We start from the raw sequence: 20,463 nt of genomic DNA, 5'->3' as shown, positions 1-20,463 counted from the left end.
GAGAAAAAAAAAACTTTATATTGGAGTTATTTCAAGATGCCTATGCATATTCATGTCATGAGGCGAGTAGCATAGCATATCCACTGAATTTACAGGCGGTTCAAGTCAACAACCCTAAGCGAATATTCAAAGCAGATGAGGGAGTGGCGTTTTTGGTTGGAGGCGATGAAGCACGGCTGTGATAGGTTGGGATTCCTGGAGGGCTTACCATAGGTGGAGTCCTGCTCTTTTGATTTGCGTGTGTGGGAGGGGCGATGGCCCAAGTCAACCGTTCTATTTTGAAATAGGATAGCTACTTCTTCTTCGTTGAGGCCTTATGGTGGACCACATCCTTTAGTGGCGATTTGCCGCCACCAACTGGACGAGGGTAAACATTTCTCTAAAGAGTAATTCCATTACGGGGAGGGAAAAATAACATTAATCTACACAAACGAACAAAAAAGAAATAGCCCATTCCTTCAGTCACTCGAGAACTCAACTACCCTGCTCAGGCTTTAGGGCTTGAGAGGGTAGGACCGCACGACACAGTACTCCATGTAGCTCTTCAGATGTAAAATCTTTTAATCCCAGAAATGTTTCAGCCGCAGAAGCAATGATGTCATGTCTATCTTTCTTGACTTCTTTTCCGCGTGCGCAGTGCCATTTACCACCATCGCTATAAAAGACAGAGTCCACTTTCTTCACATGAACAATTGCTGGGTCCACTGGTGATTCACCAGACTTTCAAAGATACTCATTCTTTCTATCCTGTTGACAGCCTCTGCATTGGAGACTCACCACTGCCCTGATTTTAGCAACCTCATTCTCTTATACCCTACTCAGGCATTCCAAGAATGTCACCTCATGTTCTCCACCAGAGTTACAACCCTTTGCTTCTTGGCCATTATTTTGTGCTACACAGTCGGGATCTCCTTCAAAGTGATCTTTCCTACACGTCCCACATCCACATCGTGGCTTCTTTCTTCTGCAGACACGTACTACATGTCAAACATTTTACAGCGCTGACACTGCAAAGGACTGGATACAAAAGCTCTGACAAGATAGTCCACATATCCCATCTGCACTCGGGTCAGGAGGGACACCATATCAAACAGCAAAAGGTACAGACAAACTGTTCTCTTTCCTGCCGTCAGTAAAACCATTCATCCTACAAGCATCAGCCTCTCCAGGAGTATTCTTCAGTATATCCATGTCAAGTTCTTCTGAGACTCCAGAAACGACTCCCTTGACAGGTGACCTTCTCCGTACCCCAAAGCGCGGCACGGCATAATCTTCAAATCGAGTGAGACCCACCATGCTCTTTTTCTGAGCAGCAGAAACATAAAGCATTTCAAATAAGTCCACTCCTCGTGATCTTCATCAACTTCACTTTATCCAAACCTTTCCCCACCATGTTGAATATTTCCAACGGATTAAACAAGTCGGGCCCCAACATTCCCAGAAAATGTACTCCTACCAGATACGAAGGGGTATTATCAACACAAGACATTTCCTTTCCCATCTTCCGGACAAAAAGTCCATTCATCTTCATTTCCACCACCATCCGATTCAAGTTCCTCTTCTGCTTCCAGCTTTCTCTACCTTGATTGCGTCGCCGTGCTCATAGCTCTTCATTTGATCAATACGACACCTACCCTCCAGTCTCTCTCTGTATGTAATTTTTTTTTTTACAGGTGAGTAATACTGGGTAGTGGGTTGACAGATGAAAAGCCTTAAAACAATAAATCCAGATTTATGTACAGAGCCTTCAGAAAGTATTCATACCCCTTGACTTATTCCAAATTCTATTACAGCCAGAATTCATAAAGGATTATGATTGGTTTTATCACCCATCTACACAATACCCTATAATGACAAAGTGAGGACATGTTTTTTTAGAAATTTCAGCAAATTTATTGAAAATGCAATACAGAATTTACATAAGTATTCTACACCCGAGTCAATACTTTGTAGGTACGCCTTTGGCAGCAATAACAGCTGTGATTTGTTCTAGGTAAGTCTCTAAGAACTTTCCACACCTGGATTGTGCAACATTTGCCCATTGTTCTTTTCAAAATTCTTTGAGCTCTGTCACATTGGTTGTTGATCATTGCTCGACAAACATTTTCAGATCTTGCCATAAATGTTCAGGTAGATTGAAGTAAAAAATGACTTGGTCATTCAGGAACACGTGGTTGAATCTGTGTTTGAAAATCTCTGCTTGACTGAGAGACCTTACAGATAATTATTTGCGTGGGGCACTGAGATAAGTCATTCCAAAATCATGTTAAACACTATTATTGCACACCGAGTGAGTCCATGCGACGTATTTGACTAAAACACATTTTTACTCCTGAACTTATTTAGGCTTGACATAAAGGGGTGAAATACTTGTGGACTCGAGACGTTTCTGTTTCTCATTTCTATAAATTTGTTTAAAAAAATAATAATAATTCCACTTTGACATTATGGGGTATTGGGTGTAGGCCAGTGACACAAAATGTGCATTTAATCCATTTTTAATTCTGGCTGTAACACAACAAAATGTGGAAAAGTCAAGACTAACTATTGTCTACAAAGTAAAACTTCCAAACGTGAAAGAAACGTCTGCTAGAAAAACACTAATGAGCTTCTTTTTTTTTAAGAGTGAGGACGGAATACAACAGCACATCTAACAAAAATGGAGGCCCTCGTCATCCAGGGCCTCAAAAAACTCATCCAGGCTGATGGATGAATAGAACACAGTAGAATTAAATGATCAAAATTACGTTTACAGCCTTGTATTGGCTACACACTCACAAGACTAACAATCACAAGTCTCAGAACATAAAGTTCAAGGCAGAGCTGGATGATCACAGTACAAGGCAGAGTAACTGCAACACTAGGTAACCAACTGACAAGGAAACTATAGGTTCCGTAACTTTAAATTTGGGTAATGCATGTTTTGTAATGATTTCTCTGCAGTCCTCACCATTCTTACAAATATCCTGTTGGACTCCTCAGCTGTATCAGTCAAGTCAGAACGAGAAAGGACAGTTTGTGGTTTTCTAAACTTAAGTAAGTAGCCTTGCAAAGTTAAGTAAGTAGCCCTGCTCCTTTGAGCTTGATGTACAAGTACACCTCCTGGACAGGAAGCTAGTCTATTGTAGGGCCTTAACTCCAGTCTATCTCCTTAATTCTGAGTTGCCAAGCAGAAGTTCATCGGGTCCATTTTTTACAGTGTTTGGTATGACAGCTGGCGAACAAACTCCCAACTTTCCAATCTCAAGGCATACAATCAAACCACAAGACCACTGAGTGTTTTTGTAGGCCTATCATATTAAACACAGCTGGAAACCAGTACCTCTTTATGACAGTTTTTCCATTCACAATAAACCAACCACACATAATTGAAACAATGCCTTATTCAGCAATACTTTTTAATAGTTATACACAAAGTAAACAAGAACAGTTTCATCCATCTACAAAATAATTTGATTTAAATTACAAAAATATTTACTACAAAGAAACACATTGATAAATCGGTTATATAAAGATATATTGCACAGAAACCTAACACGTACAAAGCAATATTCAAATTTGGACATTCATTGGTATTCAAAGGCTGTGATGTTTTTTTTAAAATAAGGAAATGTTTTAGATAAAAATCTGAAGGCATTGATTTGTTTTGATATATATCAGTGCAGGTCCGCTTATCAATAGGCTCCCTCACTGAGTGCGTGTTTGTTGGGAAATTGAGAAAATTAAACCTGTAGTGGATAGAATTCATTTCTCAACCATTTTCATCAATCAATCACCAACTGGAGCATCACTGACACAGTAGAAGGAATGGTAGATGTGGAAAGTGATTCGCTTTTATTGCGTATATGAATCAATGATTGACAGTTGTAGAACTCATTTCCTATCCAACTGCAGGTGTGTGTGTGTGTCTAGGGGTTGCGGCTGGAGATAGAGCTATTGATGGGTGGTCTCACCAGCTCCTCCATGATGACAGCAATGATGTGGCACAGCTTCTTGGCCTGTAGGGCAGAGCACACACACATGAATGTAATGCACACTTTATCAAGGAAGGTACTGTACTAAATGATCTGTACTGTACTAAATGAAAGTACTGGACTGTAGTGTTGTCATGCCTTTGAACAATTCACTTCATTTGAATACAATTTCAATAGAATATTTCCATTTCCATCAGTTGACTATTGAGGAAGTTGCTTTGGCTAAAGGTATCAAGCGTAGCCAAGGGCGTCATGCACCTCAGAATCTGAGGGGGCACAAAGTGTGTGAAGGTGGCTAGGGGGTGGTCCGGAGGGGGCTAGGCCCCCTGTCTGTAAATTGGATAAATTAGCATTTTTCAAACACCTGAATCTAGAGCCATAATCATTATGCTTAAGTCTATGTGAAAAAATCAGTTTATTTTTCTGCTTATCTAAGCATTCCTCTTGAGCTGTCTGTATCCACCTGACTGGTGGTTATCCTTTTTCAGAAACTGAATATGCTTTTCTGCATCTCTGCTAAAATCTGCGTAAAATATTGAAAGGATTGTCTTATTCAGTACATCTAGTAATTGCTGGCTAAGATAATTAGACAAAGCTAGATACTCTCATTTGATTGATAGCCTGAAATGGCTTCTTGGTAGCTAGTTAATGAGGTTACTAATATTACAGAGAAACAATATATTTTGTATTTTGTATTTTATTTTTTGAAACAGGACAAATCTGAGGGAGCATGTGCTCCCTTATGGGCATGATGCCACAGAGTAGCCAAGCACGGTTTAAGTGTCTTCTTGAAATCTTATCTCCCAGGTAGCATGTGTGTGTAATGTGTATTGCCCATCGTGACCATGTCCCTTTCGAGGTGTAACCGTACACTTTACGGACACTGAAGAACAAACCCTTCCACCAGTGGTCACCAACCTTTGTTCCTGGAAAGCTACGGTGTGTTCAGCAAGTTGTTCTAGTTCTACACAAAACCGGGGGTTGGTGGCCCCGTCGTTCACTGCTGTGTATTGTACTTCACCTGTTTGAGGTGGATGGTGATGGTTTTTAGTCCTGGGTTGCCGTAGTTGATCTCCACTCCAGGCACCTTCTTGTCTTTCTTGGGTTTAACTGAGCGCAGTGACTGCACTTCCACCAATGGGATCATTAATGCCCGCTCCTGAACAACACAGGACAATTATAATAAAGAATTAACAATAGCAGACATCTATAAAAGCCATTGATCCATATAGTCAGTCAAGATCGATCATTTCACCCATATTTTGGGAAACACGGTGCCTGCCTTTCCCATGTTTGGGGTGTCACTCCCTACATAAATGGTGTTGTTGGGTGTAAATGCGGTACCTGCATATTGGGATGGCAGAACAGCACTCCTTCTTGGTTGACAGCCACCAGGCAGGGCGAGGGGCAGCTGCGATGGCTGACCTTCTGAGCCAGGAAGATATTAGAACCGAACAGAGGCAGGGAGCTCAGGCACTCTGAGGGTAGAGAGAGCAAATCAATCAATACAATTCTATTCCTACAGCAGTATAGATACTGTATCTATAATGCATTATCTAGCTACAAACACATTTATCACAAAATTCTTCCCAGCAAGCAAGGCAAAAAATGTAATTGTGTGCGTGCCTCACCGAGGAAGCGTGCCTTGGCGTCACGGGGGCTGAGAGAGCGCATGGCGGTTATCTCTCTGAGGGAGATAGTGTGGATCTGCTCCAGGTTGGTGCTGCCCCCTTCCTGTTGGGGGAGGTACCCCTTCAGTTCTAGCCTGACGGCGACAAAAGAGAGAGACAACTATCAGAAACTATATCACACTTAACATTGAACAGAGAGAATAATGGCTTATGTCCGGTCTGAAAACAACAGTGTGGCTCACAGTGAGAGCTGCTGAGTGAGACACTGGGGCAGGTGCTGCAGAGTGCGGGGGCTAAAGGCTAGGGGTTAGGGTATAGGGGTTAAGGGTAGTACTCACACAGAAGGCTCTTGAGTGAGGCCCTGTGCCAGGTGCTGCAGGACAGCCAGCTCTGCCGTCTGCTGGACGACAGCGGCATCACTGCCTGGCAGCATCAGTTTGCCGTCCAGGTAGTCACCCAGGACCTGCACGCAACAGACAGAGAGGGCCAGATGAGGTTCATTCATTACAGGGACAGAAGGGCTGTCACCAGGGCCTGACATAATGCAAAGTGGTTTCAGTGGTTATAACAGAACTCTATGGGTCATTACTCGGGTACCTGTTGGAAGTGGAACTCCAGGTAGAGGTCGTTGTCGAAGTGAAGTCGGTGTGTCCATATGACGCGGTGGAAGGACAGGACAATGGAGCCGTCGTCCAATAGGAAGTCAAACAGGTACTCATCTGAGTGGAGAGGCCGCACCATCCCATCTAATGTAGGAGAGGAAGAAGAGAGGCAGGAGGGAGGTAGTGATAAGGAAGGGATGAAAAGAGAAGAGAGCCATAGAAAACTAGGATTTCCTTAGTTTTGCTGTCACACAATTAATATAAACTTTTTGTGCATTGTAGGTAAAGTGTTTTGGGGAGTCATTTGGGTTAATAGATAGAGCATGTCTGTATGTCCACCTACCCTTGTCCCGAATGGCATGGATAGAAAACTCCTTGACTTCTGACGGGTCCTGGATGCCCATCTCTGTACACAGCTCTTCCACCACCTCTAGAGCCACCTGGGCACACAGAGTCACTCTTTATCATAATGGTAAATAAAGGGAGGAGGGGAAGAGGAGAAAGGTAAAGGGAAGGAGACTTGACTTACGCTGAAGCTGCGTATCCTACAGATGAACTCCACTCCGCCTGGCAGCTTGATGGGGAACCGACGAGATTGTCTGCCAGCCTGCAGAGAACAGACACACAGCGACAGCTGTACCGCTTATCTTATATAATAACAAGATTTCCACACTTATGTGGAATCCCTGCCTTACCAGTATGGCTTCCATCTCTGCGTGAGAGGGGACGTGTCTGCGACCACCGTGGATCAGAGTCCCGAACATGCTCTCCTTACAGTTTTGAGACAGCTCTGAGATAGAGGATAGACACATACATCATTGCATTAGATACAGAAAAGCTCTGGGGTAACAGACACAGACACATGTTTGAAGGGATCTCCTCTGGGGCATCGCCAATGTGTGAGGGGTGCAGGGCTGTACCTTAGTAGGGGTGTGTTGGTCTTGGCTGATGTCTCGTAGGTGGCGTGTGACAGTAGGTGTTCAGAGTGCGCGTGTGCGTACCTTGGTAGAGGTGGTTGGGGTCTTGGCTGATGTTTTGTAGATGACATGTGATGTAGGGGTTCAGAGTGCCAGAGCAGGGGAAGAACCCTGCTACCAGGTTCAACAGACGCCAACCCCGGGTACATCTCTCTCTGTATAACGCATGCGCACACAAGTTAAGAATTGACCCTCTGTACACTACTCGCAGGTAAAGGTTCGTACACAATCTGCCAGCTACTCACTTGTGTGTGTTGTTTGTGATCTGTTTGATCACCTGGCAGTAAATCTCATCTCTCAGAAACTCTTTCTCCTTCCCTAACTGAACACACAAACACAATGGGACAGACATGACTCCATGTTTCCATTCAAGCAGCTGGTATCCTCATTGAGAGTGTAAGGTGAGCGACGGTGTTTGCGTGTGAGCTGTGGGTGTGCAAAGGGAGAGGCTCACCATCAAGATATAGCTGACACAGTCTCCCTCAGACGTGTGCCTCCCAAGAGGCTGGTCTCCCATGAACTGCATCACACCTTCAGAGAGCGAAAGATAAGTGGGAAAGGGGAATATTGAGATGAAAGAGGTGCAATGCACACTTCAATAGTGTGCGTCACAGTAGGTTGATGGCACCTTAATCGGGGAGGATAAGTGGAATGGGATCAAGTACATCAAACAGATGGTTTCCATGTGTTTGATACCGTTCCATTCGCTCCGATCCAGCCATTATTATGAGCCGTCCTCCTCACAGCAGCCTCCACTGGTGTGCGTGTGTGTGTGCGCGCGTGTGTGTGTGTGTGTTTGGACTCACTCAGGAAGGCCTGGACAGCCAGGCCATTGAGCTCAGGATCATTGTACAGGATGAGGGATTCCTGAATGGGAACCTCTGTGTACTGAAGCACCTCTGAGAAGTTTATACCTCCATTAAGCAGACCTTTACCCTCCATTCTGTGATAGAGAGACAAAGGGAGAAAGACGAAGGAGGGGGGGGGTTATGAAAGAGGGCGCGAGATGGAGCGAGGAAGAGAGAGTCCGAGAGAAAGTACATAAGGAGAAAGAGAGGTAAGTATATGTCGCTATGGAAGAGTTATTACACTCAGGAAAATATATCCACCACCAGTCAGGTGGATATAACCTTGTTTACCCCTCTCACCTGGTGGCAGTGTCTCTGAAGTATTTCATGGCAAACTCTGTCATCAGGAACGCCTGGGTGTCACTCATCTCACTGCCCTGGACCGATACTTGGACGGAACGAGCTGACCGCAGCATGGAGCTCCCTCGGCTGGGCTGTGCTGAGCCAGTGTGGGGAGTGGACCTGGGAGCTGGGGGTCTAGTGGCAGCGGGCGGCTTGGGGGCTCTCATGCTCTTCCTCCTCTCGTCGAGGCGGTCAAGGTGGACGTGGTGGTAGTCAGGAGGGGCAGACGGCTGAGTGACGTCGATGGGGAAGAGGCCGGAGCGCCCCCCGATGGAACCGAAACACCAACCTGAGAAATAAGGAGAGAGCAGGATTAGGACTGTCTCACACACACACACACACACACACACACACACACACACACAGAGCGAGAGAGAGAGAGCGGGGGAAAGAGAGACAGAGACAAAGAGAAGGAGAGGTCAAAGGTCAGTGTAATGACCTCACCTGGCTGGAGGCCGTCAATGGGCAGCAGTTTGATGACGTCACCCTTGCGGAAGCTGAGCAGGCTCTTGTCGTCGGTCACGAAGCTCTTCAGGGCAATCACATGATCTGAGCCCTGAGAAGGTTTGACAGGATGTTACACACAACAAAGATACTATCTACACAGTAAGATTTAGTGTACCAGAAAACACATGTGTACAATCATTTGTACGATATAAGATGAGGAAGAGGCGGGTGGTTACATTGATGAGTTCTTGGTGGAACAGGCTGACCATGGCAGTGATCTGTGGAGCCCTGTTGCTCTGCAGCTGTAGCTGCTCTCCCTTTAGACTGAATTCCACGATGTCGGCAGACCGCAGTTCCACCGACAGCAGTTCTGCATAGCTACACAGAGAAAGACACAGCACACACGGTACACACACCGGGAGAACATATACGGACATGCACACACACACACACTAGATGTATATTCCCGCTCAATAATTCAAAAAGGCTAAAGGTCCTCTAATTCCGCTGTTGTGGATGAAGAATAGGCACACCTGTAGCTCCGTAGCAGGCGCAGGTGTTTGGGGTTTATGCCTGATGCTCTGGCCACCTTCATCAGTCGAATCCCACGATGAGACACGCCCAACAGCTGAGTGTCCCCGCTGGTCCCACCCTACCTCACACACACAGGGGAGATGAGCGTGTGTCTGTCTGTCAGCCTGTCTGTCTGTCTGTCAGAGAGAGAGAGAGAGAAAGCTAACTCACTTTGACAGGGAAGAGTCGTGTGAAGTAGTTTTCCCAGTTGTCTCTGGCAGCCATCACTATCCTCTTCTTCATAGTGTCGTCCTGAAGCGAGCTGATACTGGTGCCCACGTGGAAACTGGCTGGGGAGAGAGGGGGGGTGGGAAGAACATGAGGAAAGAGCGGGATGGAGGACGGGAACACTCATTTTTTAACCTGGCCTCGCCAACTGACTTACCTGGTTAAAAAAAAAAAAAAGACAAATAAACTCACCTAGTAGGTCTTTCATTTTTCTCCGATCCTCTCTGGTGATCCTCACACAGGTGTCAGAGTACGTGTCTCTCATGATCTGAAAGGATTTATAGTAATAGACGGTGTGACATGTGTAAGCCAGTGAAGAAAAATGACCACGGGGAAATAACCAGTACTGACCTGCTCACAAAGGAGTTTGAGGATGTAGGGGTGGTTGAACCCCTCTCTGGGGTAAAACACCTGAACACAGAGGGAATTATAAGGACTGACTTATAATGCTAAACACACAACACGTGTAGAATAATACAGACGATTCCAGCGTTCTCGTCGACCTGCCGCTCCAGCTCACCTCCTTGCGTAGGAACAGTTTGCCAGGCATGGCAGAGTTGGAGAAGTAGACGCTGGCAGAGAACCTGTGGAGCTGGGAGCGAACACTCTCCTCCCCAGACAGATCTACGGAGGACAAACAAACAACATGAGTTTCTTTACTTCTCTATGGAGGTATGACTGTAGTATATGAGTTATGAACGTGTATCTGAGGCTACGGCTGGACAGGCAGTGTGTACACAGACGTGTACCGTTACTGTATATTTCCACCTGCATTCAGGTAGTTGGACTTACTGAGTGTGGGGGCAGCCTTGGCGGGAGGGTCTGGCAAGCTTTCAAAGATGGCTGGGGGATAAGGAGGGGTGGACTTGGGTGGAGCAGGCGGAAGGTTCTTGGAACGACCCTGCGTGCCAAAGAGGTCGGCCAGGGAGCGCTGTTTCTGCTTCATGCTGTTGGAGATTGAGCGAGGCCCTCTGGTGGAGGGAGGAGAGGATTGCCACGCTGGGCGAGGCTGTCTCTGAAGGGGGGACTCCCTCTGGATCGGGGGAGGAGGGGCCCACTTTCTCTGGAGGGGATGAGAGGAGAGAGGAAGCGAGAGAAGTGTAGGACTAGAGCCTTTAATTATGAATGAACCCATCAGTAAGTGATTGCCAAGACTGTTCTTCTGTGTACAATATTCCTAGTCTGTCCGCCAAATCAATATTTCTAGTTTGCGTTCCTGGCCCTTTGTTAACCCCAGCCAAACTCTAACCTGCTGTTGTATAGGTCCTTTATTCATGAGGATTGCCAAGGCCTCCTCTTTAGGATCATTCTTCTTTACAAATGACCGGGCTGGAACCCTGGAGAGGAGCAAGACAGAGGAAGTTGATGGTATGTGGTACATAGAAGAAGTTGATGGTATGTGGTACATAGAGGAAGTTGATGGTATATGGTACATAGAGGAAGTTGATGGTATATGGTACATAGAGGAAGCTGATGGTATATGGTACATAGAGGAAGTTGATGGTACATGGTACATAGATGGTACAAGACCCAATAGAGAGAAATTAGATGGATCCACTGTCCCACTGACCTGACAGGCTCGAAGGGTCTGGGGTCACTGGCGGGGCGGTTCTGGTATTGTTTGATGATGTCACGGATGCTGGTGGTGGGCGGGGGCGGGGAGGCAGGGGGGCTGGGGGGGTATGGGTCTCTGGCAGGAGGAGAGGGGGGAGGTTGCAAAGTCCTGGGGGCTGGGGGTGGAGAGGGGGTGCGGGGCCGGGTCTGTTTGGGGGGGCTGCTGGGAGCAGGGCGAGGCTTTAAGGGTTTGGCTGCTGGCTTGGGCTGAGAACCTGACAGAGTGAATGACAGCACAGGCAGATGGGTCTTAAACAAGACAAGACTCTCAACATCAGCTTCTCAGATGCTGATTAGGTATCTGGAAGGTTTATTCAGCTCTACTCACCAATCTTCTGGAAAAACTCTCTCTTCACCTTGAAAGACTCACGCTGGTCTGGACTGGCAAAGTCCACATCCCTCTCCGGCTGGAAAATCAGATGTACACATAAAACATGATACAGGTAAGTTAGCGTTTCACTGTTAGTCTACACCTGTTGTTTACGAAGCATGTGACAAATACACATTTGAGTCTATGTGCAAGTTAATGTTGTTCAATGGGTTTCTTTTGTAATTAAATGACACATTTTTGGCTAAGTACATAAAGGACACTAATCAAGCAGAGCGGCAAATAAACAATACTGTCACACCCCTCCCTCCCTCACACCTCAGGTATATGGTGCTGTGGCTGTGTTTTCATCTGGCTGGGTGTGCGTAGCGGTGGTGGGGTGGGGGGATTTGTGTGGAGTGGGGGTGGGGGTGGGGGTGATGGGGCGCGGGGGGGTGTGACGGTTCGGTTAGCCTGGCGTCTCTGCTCCTGTCTCTGCTGCTGCTGCTCCTGTCTCTGCTGCTGCTGTCTTTGCTGCTGCTGCTGTCTCTGCTGCTGCTCCTGAGCCTGCTGCTGGGACATGGTCATGGCTTGCATTGTCATCTGCTGGGCCTAAAATGGGAGAGTGAGAGGAGAGAAGAGAGAGAAGAGAGAGGAGAGGAGAGGAGAGAAGAGAGAGAGAGGATGGGCAGTCTCTAGGTGGTCATGTTTGAACAGAAGCGGCAATATCATAAGAACTGTTGAACAAGGATAGAGTTACGGTGGGTTTGTTTTCCCTGGCATGTGGGTTCCCAGTTTTCCCCAGTGTCTCCCAGTCCTTACCATGAGCAGGGCCTGTTGGTTGATGAAAGCCTGCTGCTGTGCTGCTATCTGCTGGGAGTCCATGGCTGGTGCAGCTGGCTGGGGCATCATCATGTTTGGCATCATAGGCATGGGGGCAGATGGCATCATACTTGGCATCATCTGAGCCCCGTAGCCTTGCATGGCAGGGTTCATCGGCATTCCTGGGAGACAAAAAAAATATGGGACATTTTGGAATTGTAGGAAGAAAAGTGGGAAAATAGTGCACAATAGAGAAAAATAAATGACTTGACCATAGTTGAGGAAAAATATTTAAAAGCATGATTAGAATGTTTGTGTTATTACATTGTTCCCCTCACTCACCCATAGAATAACCTGGCATTGTCATTGGGACACCTGCAACACAGGTATTGTATTTAACATTAAAATGAAAACCCATTGCCCCAATAACGAGAGAAACGGAGAGATGAGGGAGACAGAGCAAGTGAGAGATACAGTACCTGCTCCATACATCCCTCCTCCTCCTCTCATCCTCCTGTTCAAAATGGCCATACGCTCCCTGTCCTAAACACACACACACACAACAGCAGAACGTTTTGTTACGCAATCTACACGTCACATACAGTAATACGATCCACAAAACTGTAGTTACCTAATCCCCAGCCTTGCCTTGTAACCAAGACAAAGAAACAGAAGACACAATCCAACCAGTAACAGATCATCACAGGTAAATACACAGTTACAGAGCACATACTATTAGATATAACATTGAATGGTGCTGACCCCTGGTCCCTGGTCCAGCACTGGGTCAAAGAGGTCATCCAGATAAGCATCCATCTGACGACCACGAGAACCCTCTGACGGCTGGTAGTCTCCGCCGTCCCAGTGGGCCTCCTGCTGGGGGAGACCAGGGGCCTGCATGGAGGGGGCAGGGGGGATGAACCCATCTAGATCTGTTATCATCCTAATGGCGAGAGAGAGGGAGGGTGAAGTTGGGGTCCTGTGTGTGTGTGTGTGTGTGTGTGTGTGTGTGTGTGTGTGTGTGTGTGTGTGTGTGTGTGTGTGTGTGTGTGTGTGTGTGTGTGTGTGTGTGTGTGTGTGTGTGTGTGTGTGTGTGTGTGTGTGTGTGTGTGTACAATGTGTACGTGCATCTCTGTGTGTGTGCCCGCCGGCCTCACCGGTTTCCCTCATTGTTGAACAGGTAGTCAGTGGGTGTGTGTGCGGTCCCCAGTGTAGTATCAGTCTCTCCTCCAGCCAACAGGTCCATGACAAAGTCACATCCAGGCAGGTCAGACCAGCCCTCATCAGCCAGCAGAGACACAGACCAGCCCCGAGGAGCCTCACCTAACCCTCTGAAGTGGAGCAGCCACGAGGCCAGCTGCTCTCCTGTGGTCCAGGACTCTACCTCAGCTGTAATCTTCTCCTCTGGAAGAGAGAGAAAGCGAGGGAATAAAACGGACATCCCTGGTGCTGCCAACAGCAACCACTGCGGCCAGGTGAAATATCATGATAACACTGAGCAAATGGAACCACAACATCAGAAAGGCAACGTGACAAGCATGACACAGAGATGACTCATACACCCCTTTCTCTCACCGTTGAAGGTGTGTATGTCCAGAACCATCTTTCCTCTCCTCTGATTGGCTGTCCACTCAAGCTGGGAGGGGGGGTGGAGGCGGGAGGTGGGAGAGGGTAGGTGGTGGGAGGTGAGGAGTTTGTGCTGGCACAGAGAACGATATTCACCTGGACCCTTGTCAGACACATACCTGTCCACAAGTGAGACAGAGAAACACAGACTTACATACCTGCACATGTCAGACAAAACCAACTAACCACATATGGTCGAGAAAGAGAGGACATATTTTTATGGTAGCTAAAACTACAAAGTTTTAAAAAATAATCTCAATTCCTACACAACACACTTTTTCAATAATGACAAAAAAAGACATCTTTAAAACTGATTTTGCCCACTAAGCTACGTACTTGAGCAAGGATTTGTCAAGGGCTGGGGAAGGGGTGAAGGCACTGAGGCAGCAGGCTAGTAACAACCAGCCCCGTAGGGACCCCTCCTCTGACTCCCTGCCCCAGGTGGTGTAAGCTATCTGGGCTAGGATCTCATCCCTCAGGGGAGGTCTGGTAAGGCCCTGCTCCACGATGTAGTTTCCCAACAGCTGCTCCTGCCAGCCACTCAGATCACTGTCCCCTGCAAAGCGCAGGATCTGGAGAGAGACACAAGGGTTAAAGAGATGAGATATTGTGTGTGCGTTTGTGTGTGTGTGTGTGGAACTGACCAGTTTGTAGATCTCCAGAGCTATGCAAGCGTCTTCAGGCTCCAGATAGGTCAGAGGTCGCTGGAGGGAGTAGCCCTGCGGCTGACACCAGCCATCCTTCAGCGTAGCGTTGGCGTATCGTGAGAAGGGGTAGCTGTCTATGTCGAGGGGCAGGGTGAGGGTGTGTCCTGCTTTCACCTGTGGAGGCGCCACCTCTGTTACCCCAGAGCCATGCTGCCGCCCTGGTGCAAGGACACATAACTACAGTCACACACAGAGAAAAGACCCCAGAGAACAATGGCAGTCCTGGGTCCAATCCAGCAACAGCCCACCCTTTACCTGCCACTGCTGTGTTTACACATCAAAATATGAGCATTATTATGGACATCATTTTTGTTGTTGTTGCCAATACCAGATACCCTCAACCCATCTCCACCAATCCCAGCGCTGCTCATACTCACCGGCTGCGCTGCGTAGTCTGGCCGACAGCTCAGCTGGGATCTCCAACATTCCCACATCCTGGAAAAGGCAGGGAATTATCAGGAAGGAATACTTTATTGGACCAGAGGCTCCTTTTAAATATATGGCTTTGATTTCTATATTTACTAATACCTTTTAATTGGAATAGATTTCGTACAGGTGTAGTGACCTCTTACCATTCCTGTGGAGGTGTGATCTTCAGTCTCAGTGGTGGGTTTCACCGTGCTCCTCTCGTTCCTCTCTTGTTCCTGAGAGCAAACACACACACACACCGGTTCGACTGAGTTCAGCCCTGAGCTATCTACATCTCATCTCATCTGAACTCGTTTTCATACAATCAGGACATGCAGAGCACTGACGTGGAGTGAGGACCCCTCCTTTCAATAACACAAGAAACAAACAGACTACACATGATCACAGACCTGTTAAACCTTTACACAAACAGGAATCTGAAGTTTAATTTAATCCCATTCAATTAAATCCAGCCTTTCTCAAGTATTGAATAAACCTTCCACTGTTTCTCTAAAAGTGTTTCTCCTGTACCTGTGCTCAGGTGTTGTTGTCCTACCTGCTCAGGCCAGGTATGTCGAGGTCTGTCAGGTTAACAGACCGAGAGAGAGAAAGTCCAGTCCTATTCTTAGAAACACAGCCTGTTATATATCCCAGCTGCCTTCGCTCCGCCCATAACACAGGCCACACGGATACCAGAGTCCAGAATGCACACCGTAATCTAATGGGTTTACAGCCTGAGCTTCATACAGCTAAAGGTGCTTCCTCATGTCACTGCACTGTAAGTGTATCATAGTGTATTCTTGCAATATGAATGTATGTATGTACAGTTGAAGTCGGAAGTTTACATACACCGTAGCCAAATACATTTAAACTCAGTTTTTCACAATTCCTGATATTAAATCCTAGAAAAGAAATCTCCGTCTTAGGCCAGTTAGGATCACCTTTTTATTTTAAGAATGTGAAATGTCAGAATAACAGCAGAGACTGATTTATTTCAGCTTTTATTTCTTTCATCACATTCCCAGTGGGTCAGAAGTTTACAGACTCTCAATTAGTATTTGGTAGCGTTGCCTTTAAAATTGTTTAACTTGGGTCAAACATTTCAGGTAGCCTTCCACAAGCTTCCCTCAATAGGAATTCTGGCCCATTCCTCCTGACAGAGCTGGTGTAACTGAGTCAGGTTTGTAGGCCTCCTTGCTGGCACACGCTTTTTCATTTCTGCTCACAAATTTCTATAGTATTGAGTTCAGGGCTTAGTGATGGCCACTCCAAAACCTTGACTTGTATGTCCTACTTTGGAAGTATGCTTGAGGTCATTGTCCATTTGGAAGACCCATTTACGACCAAGCTTTAACTTCTTGACTGATGTCTTGAGATGTTGCTTCAATATATCCACATAATTTACCTCCTCATTATGGCATCTATTTTGTGAAGTGCACCAGTCCCTCCTGTAGCAAAGCACCCCCACAGCATGATGCTGCCACCCCCATGCTTCACGGTTGGGATGGTGTTCTTCGGCTTGTAAGCCTCCCCCTTTTTCCTCCAAACATAACGATGGTCATTATGACCAAACGGTTCTATTTTTGTTTTATCAGACCAGAGGATATTTCTCCAAAAAGTACGATCTTTGTCCCCATGTGCAGTTGCAAACTGTTGACTGGACTTTTTATGGCAGTTTTGAAGCAGTGGCTTCTTCCTTGCTGAGCGACCTTTCAGGTTATGTTGATATTGGACCCGTTTTACTGTGGATATAGATACTTTTGTACCTGTTTCCTCCAACATCTTCACAAGGTCCTTTGCTGTTGTCCCGGGATTGATTTGCACTTTTCACACCAAAGTATGTTCATCTCTAGGAGACAGAACTCATCTCCTTCCTGAGCGGTATGACGACTGTGTGTCCCATGGTGTTTATACTTGCGTACTATTGTTTGTACAGTTGAACGTGGTAACTTCCGGAGTTTGGAAATTGCTCCCAAGGATGAACCAGACTTGTGGAGGTCTACAATTTTTTTCTGATGTCTTGGCTGATTTCTTTTGATTTTCCCATGATGTCAAGCAAAGAGGCACTGAGTTTGAAGGTAGGCCTTGAAATACATCCACAGGTACACCTCCAATTGATTCAAATGCTGTCAATTAGCCTATTTGAAGCTTCTAAAGCCATGACCTTTCCTGGAATTTTCCAAGCTTTTTAAAGGCCCAGTCAACTTAGTGTATGTAAACTCAGTGGTACACTGAATTATAAGTGAAATAATCTGTCTGTAAACAATTGTTTGAAACATGACTTGTGTCATGCACAAAGTAGATGACCGACTAACCGACTTGCCAAAACTATAGTTTGTTAACAAGAAATCTGTGGAGTGGTTGAAAAACGAGTTTTAATGACTCCAACCTAAGTGTATGTAAACTTCCGACTTCAACTGTAGATGATCTGAAGTGTATTGATGGGTGTGGGTGGGTTAGACAGCACACACCCACACAGAATGTAATTGCCTGGTTAAGAGACTTGCTAATGTGATTGCTGGGTGGTAGATTATGAAACATGTCAGCTATGTCTGTGTTGATGACTGATTTAAAGCGATAGTGTACTACAATAGCTGTATCTTAATCCTTGATTACTTTGCTGCAATCCACCATTTATGGTAATATGGGGGGTAATGTCTATTCATCCATTCGACAAAGTTCAAATGGCACATATTTTATGAGCTGATACACAAAACAACACCGGATTCAAAGCTTAAAAGTTTTCAGAAATGGCTGAAGAATTGCAACATTTACCTGGAGCCAACTCTGCAAATAGCAATGATGATGGTGATTTGAAAAGTCATCATCAATCAATAATATAATAATACTTTTAGCAGAAATATTTCTCTTTAATTTACAATCTGGAGAAACTATGAGAATAGAAAGGTTCAGAACTTTTGGTGAAACATCACAGCACAGTTGAAAAATATATGGCAAATAGAAATCCAAAACCGGATGGTGTTAAGAGACGGGAGGGGTTGTGTGAAGCTGAAGGAAGGGACTAAAAACAACAAGATAACTCATGTAAAATATACTGGGTCCGTAAAATGTATATACTATAGGTCTGAACTTTTCTGAAACAGCACAGTTAAAAATATATGGTCAATGGAAATGAAAACGTATAGTCTTCAGAGATAGATGGGAGGGGCTGAGGGTAGCTGAAAGATGGGATTAAAAAATATATATATAACTATCGTAAAATAAATGTACAGTACCAGTCAAGTTTGGACACGCCTACTCATTCAAGGGTTTTTCTTTAACTTCACTAATTTCTACATTGTAGAATAATAGTGAAGACATCAAAACTATGAAATAACACACATGGAATCATGAGGTAACCAAAAAAGTGCTAAACAGGAGAAAAAGCCTTGATGACAGCTTTGCACACTCTTGGCATTCTCTCATCAAGCTTCACCTGGAATGCTTTTCCAACTGTTTTGAAGGAGTTCCCACATATGCTGAGCATTGCCTGACCTTCATGTCTTAAAGTAATGGACTGTTGTTTCTCTTTGCTTATTTGAGCTGTTCTTGCCAAAATATGGACTTGGTCTTTTACCAAATAGGGCTATCTTCTGTATACCACACCTACCTTGTCATAACAGAACTGATTGGCTCGAAAACATTAAGGAAAGGAATTCCACAATTCAACAAGGCACACCTTTTAAACTAAATGCATTCCAGGTGGCTACCTCATGAAGCAGGTTGAGAGAATGCCAAGAGTGTGCAAAGCTGTCATCAAGTCAAAGGTTGGCTACTTTGAAGAATCTCAAATATATAATATATTTCGATTTATTGAACCCTTTCTGAGTTACTACATGATTCCATATGTTATTTCATAGTTTTGATGTCTTTACTATTATGCTACAACGTAGAAAATAGTACAAATAAATAAGAACCCTGGAGTAGTTGTGTCCAAACTTTTGACTGGTTCTGTATATATTTACAAAAAGCATATATGGGGATTGGAAATGATGCAGACAATTATATTGATGAAGCTAAACATTACTTGTTAAACAATATACATGTATTAAGTAACGGGAGATAAGTGCAGACAAATAGCCTCTCTATCTCTCACCTGGCAAGAGCGTCCGTAGTCCAATTTCCATAAAACAATAACACCCAATGAAAGAAATTCAATGAACAGCACATAATAAGGAAACTAAAGGATACTAAAATAAGAATTTGGATTAATAATTTAAACCAAGGCAGTAAGTATGTGCTGACACCTGCTCGTCGAACATCTCATTCCAAAAGGTTTTTTAAACCTTTATTTAACTAGGCAAGTCAGTTAAGAACAAATTCTTATTTTCAATGACGGCCTAGGAACAGTGGGTTAACTGCCTTGTTCAGGGGCAGAACGACAGATTTGTACCTTGTCAGCTAGGGGATTTGAACTTGCAACCTTTCGGTTACTAGTCCAACACTCCAGCCACTAGGTCACGCTGCCGCCCCAGAGGAGTTGGTCCCCTCTTCGCTGCTATAACAGCTTCCACTCTTCTGGGAAGGCTTTCAGCTAGATGTTACTGTGGGGACTTTCTTCCATTCAGCCACAAGAGCATTAGTGAGGTTGGGCACTGATGTTGGGTGATTAGGCCTGGCTCACAGTCTGCATTCCAATTCACCCCATAGATGTTTGATGGGGTTGAGCTCAGGGCTTTGTGCAGGCCAGTCAAGTTCTTCAACACCGATCTCGACAAACCATTTCTGTATGGACCTCGCTTTGTGCACGGGGGCATTGTCACGCTGAAACATGGGGGCCTTCCCCAAACTGTTGCCACAAGTTGGAAGCACAGAATTGTCTAGTATGTCATTGTATGCTGTAGAGTTAAGATTTCCCTTCACTGGAACTACGGGGCCTAGCCCAAACCACGAAAAACAGCCCCAGACCATTATTCCTCCTCCACCAAACTTCACAGTTGGCACTATACATTCGGGCAGGTAGCGTTCTCCTGGCATCCGCCAAACCCAGATTCGTCTGTCGGACTGCCAGATGGTGAAGCGTGATTCATCACTCCAGAGAACACATTTCGACTGCTCCAATGGTGGCGAGCTTTACACCCCTCCAGCCGACGCTTGGCATTGGGCATGGTGTCTTAGGCTTGTGTGCGGCTGCTCGGCCATGGAAACTCATTTTATGAAGCTCCTGACAAACCGTTCTTGTGGTGACTTTGCTTCTAGAGGTAGTTTGGAACTCAGTAGAGTGTTGCAACCGAGGACAGACGATTTTTACGCGCTACACGCTTCAGCACTCGGCGTGCTGCTACTTCGCGGCTCTGCTGTTGTTGCTGCTGGATGATTCCACTTCACAACAACAGCACGTATAGTTGACCGGGGCA

At 45.7% G+C, this 20,463-nt stretch overlaps 1 protein-coding gene across 1 annotated transcript in view; it reads right to left on the bottom strand.

Annotated features, from left to right (window-relative positions):
* Positions 1–3,365: 3,365 nt before the first annotated feature.
* Positions 3,366–20,463, bottom strand: part of LOC135523788 (unconventional myosin-XVB-like) — a 32,372-nt gene continuing 15,274 nt past the window's right edge. The window contains exons 23-59 of the mRNA XM_064950691.1: positions 15,271–15,342; positions 15,076–15,133; positions 14,636–14,856; positions 14,328–14,563; positions 13,941–14,110; positions 13,523–13,769; positions 13,128–13,308; positions 12,845–12,908; positions 12,708–12,740; positions 12,366–12,547; positions 12,111–12,155; positions 11,883–12,038; positions 11,565–11,643; positions 11,193–11,451; positions 10,872–10,959; positions 10,415–10,685; positions 10,143–10,246; positions 9,974–10,033; positions 9,815–9,890; positions 9,566–9,684; positions 9,355–9,473; positions 9,058–9,199; positions 8,819–8,930; positions 8,333–8,663; positions 7,991–8,127; positions 7,639–7,715; positions 7,430–7,506; positions 7,209–7,339; positions 6,903–6,997; positions 6,737–6,814; positions 6,551–6,647; positions 6,203–6,351; positions 5,944–6,068; positions 5,606–5,739; positions 5,319–5,452; positions 4,996–5,133; positions 3,366–3,998 (exon numbers count right to left, since the gene is read on the bottom strand). Of these exons, the coding sequence (XP_064806763.1) occupies positions 3,909–3,998; positions 4,996–5,133; positions 5,319–5,452; positions 5,606–5,739; positions 5,944–6,068; positions 6,203–6,351; positions 6,551–6,647; positions 6,737–6,814; positions 6,903–6,997; positions 7,209–7,339; positions 7,430–7,506; positions 7,639–7,715; positions 7,991–8,127; positions 8,333–8,663; positions 8,819–8,930; positions 9,058–9,199; positions 9,355–9,473; positions 9,566–9,684; positions 9,815–9,890; positions 9,974–10,033; positions 10,143–10,246; positions 10,415–10,685; positions 10,872–10,959; positions 11,193–11,451; positions 11,565–11,643; positions 11,883–12,038; positions 12,111–12,155; positions 12,366–12,547; positions 12,708–12,740; positions 12,845–12,908; positions 13,128–13,308; positions 13,523–13,769; positions 13,941–14,110; positions 14,328–14,563; positions 14,636–14,856; positions 15,076–15,133; positions 15,271–15,342 (4,887 nt within the window). The 3' untranslated portion in view covers positions 3,366–3,908. The remainder of the gene's footprint in view (positions 3,999–4,995; positions 5,134–5,318; positions 5,453–5,605; positions 5,740–5,943; positions 6,069–6,202; positions 6,352–6,550; positions 6,648–6,736; positions 6,815–6,902; positions 6,998–7,208; positions 7,340–7,429; positions 7,507–7,638; positions 7,716–7,990; positions 8,128–8,332; positions 8,664–8,818; positions 8,931–9,057; positions 9,200–9,354; positions 9,474–9,565; positions 9,685–9,814; positions 9,891–9,973; positions 10,034–10,142; positions 10,247–10,414; positions 10,686–10,871; positions 10,960–11,192; positions 11,452–11,564; positions 11,644–11,882; positions 12,039–12,110; positions 12,156–12,365; positions 12,548–12,707; positions 12,741–12,844; positions 12,909–13,127; positions 13,309–13,522; positions 13,770–13,940; positions 14,111–14,327; positions 14,564–14,635; positions 14,857–15,075; positions 15,134–15,270; positions 15,343–20,463) is intronic.

This window comes from Oncorhynchus masou, chromosome 31 (genome assembly GCF_036934945.1).
Source record: "Oncorhynchus masou masou isolate Uvic2021 chromosome 31, UVic_Omas_1.1, whole genome shotgun sequence".
NCBI lineage: Eukaryota > Metazoa > Chordata > Actinopteri > Salmoniformes > Salmonidae > Oncorhynchus > Oncorhynchus masou.
This window is presented reverse-complemented; position numbering and strand designations above follow the sequence as displayed.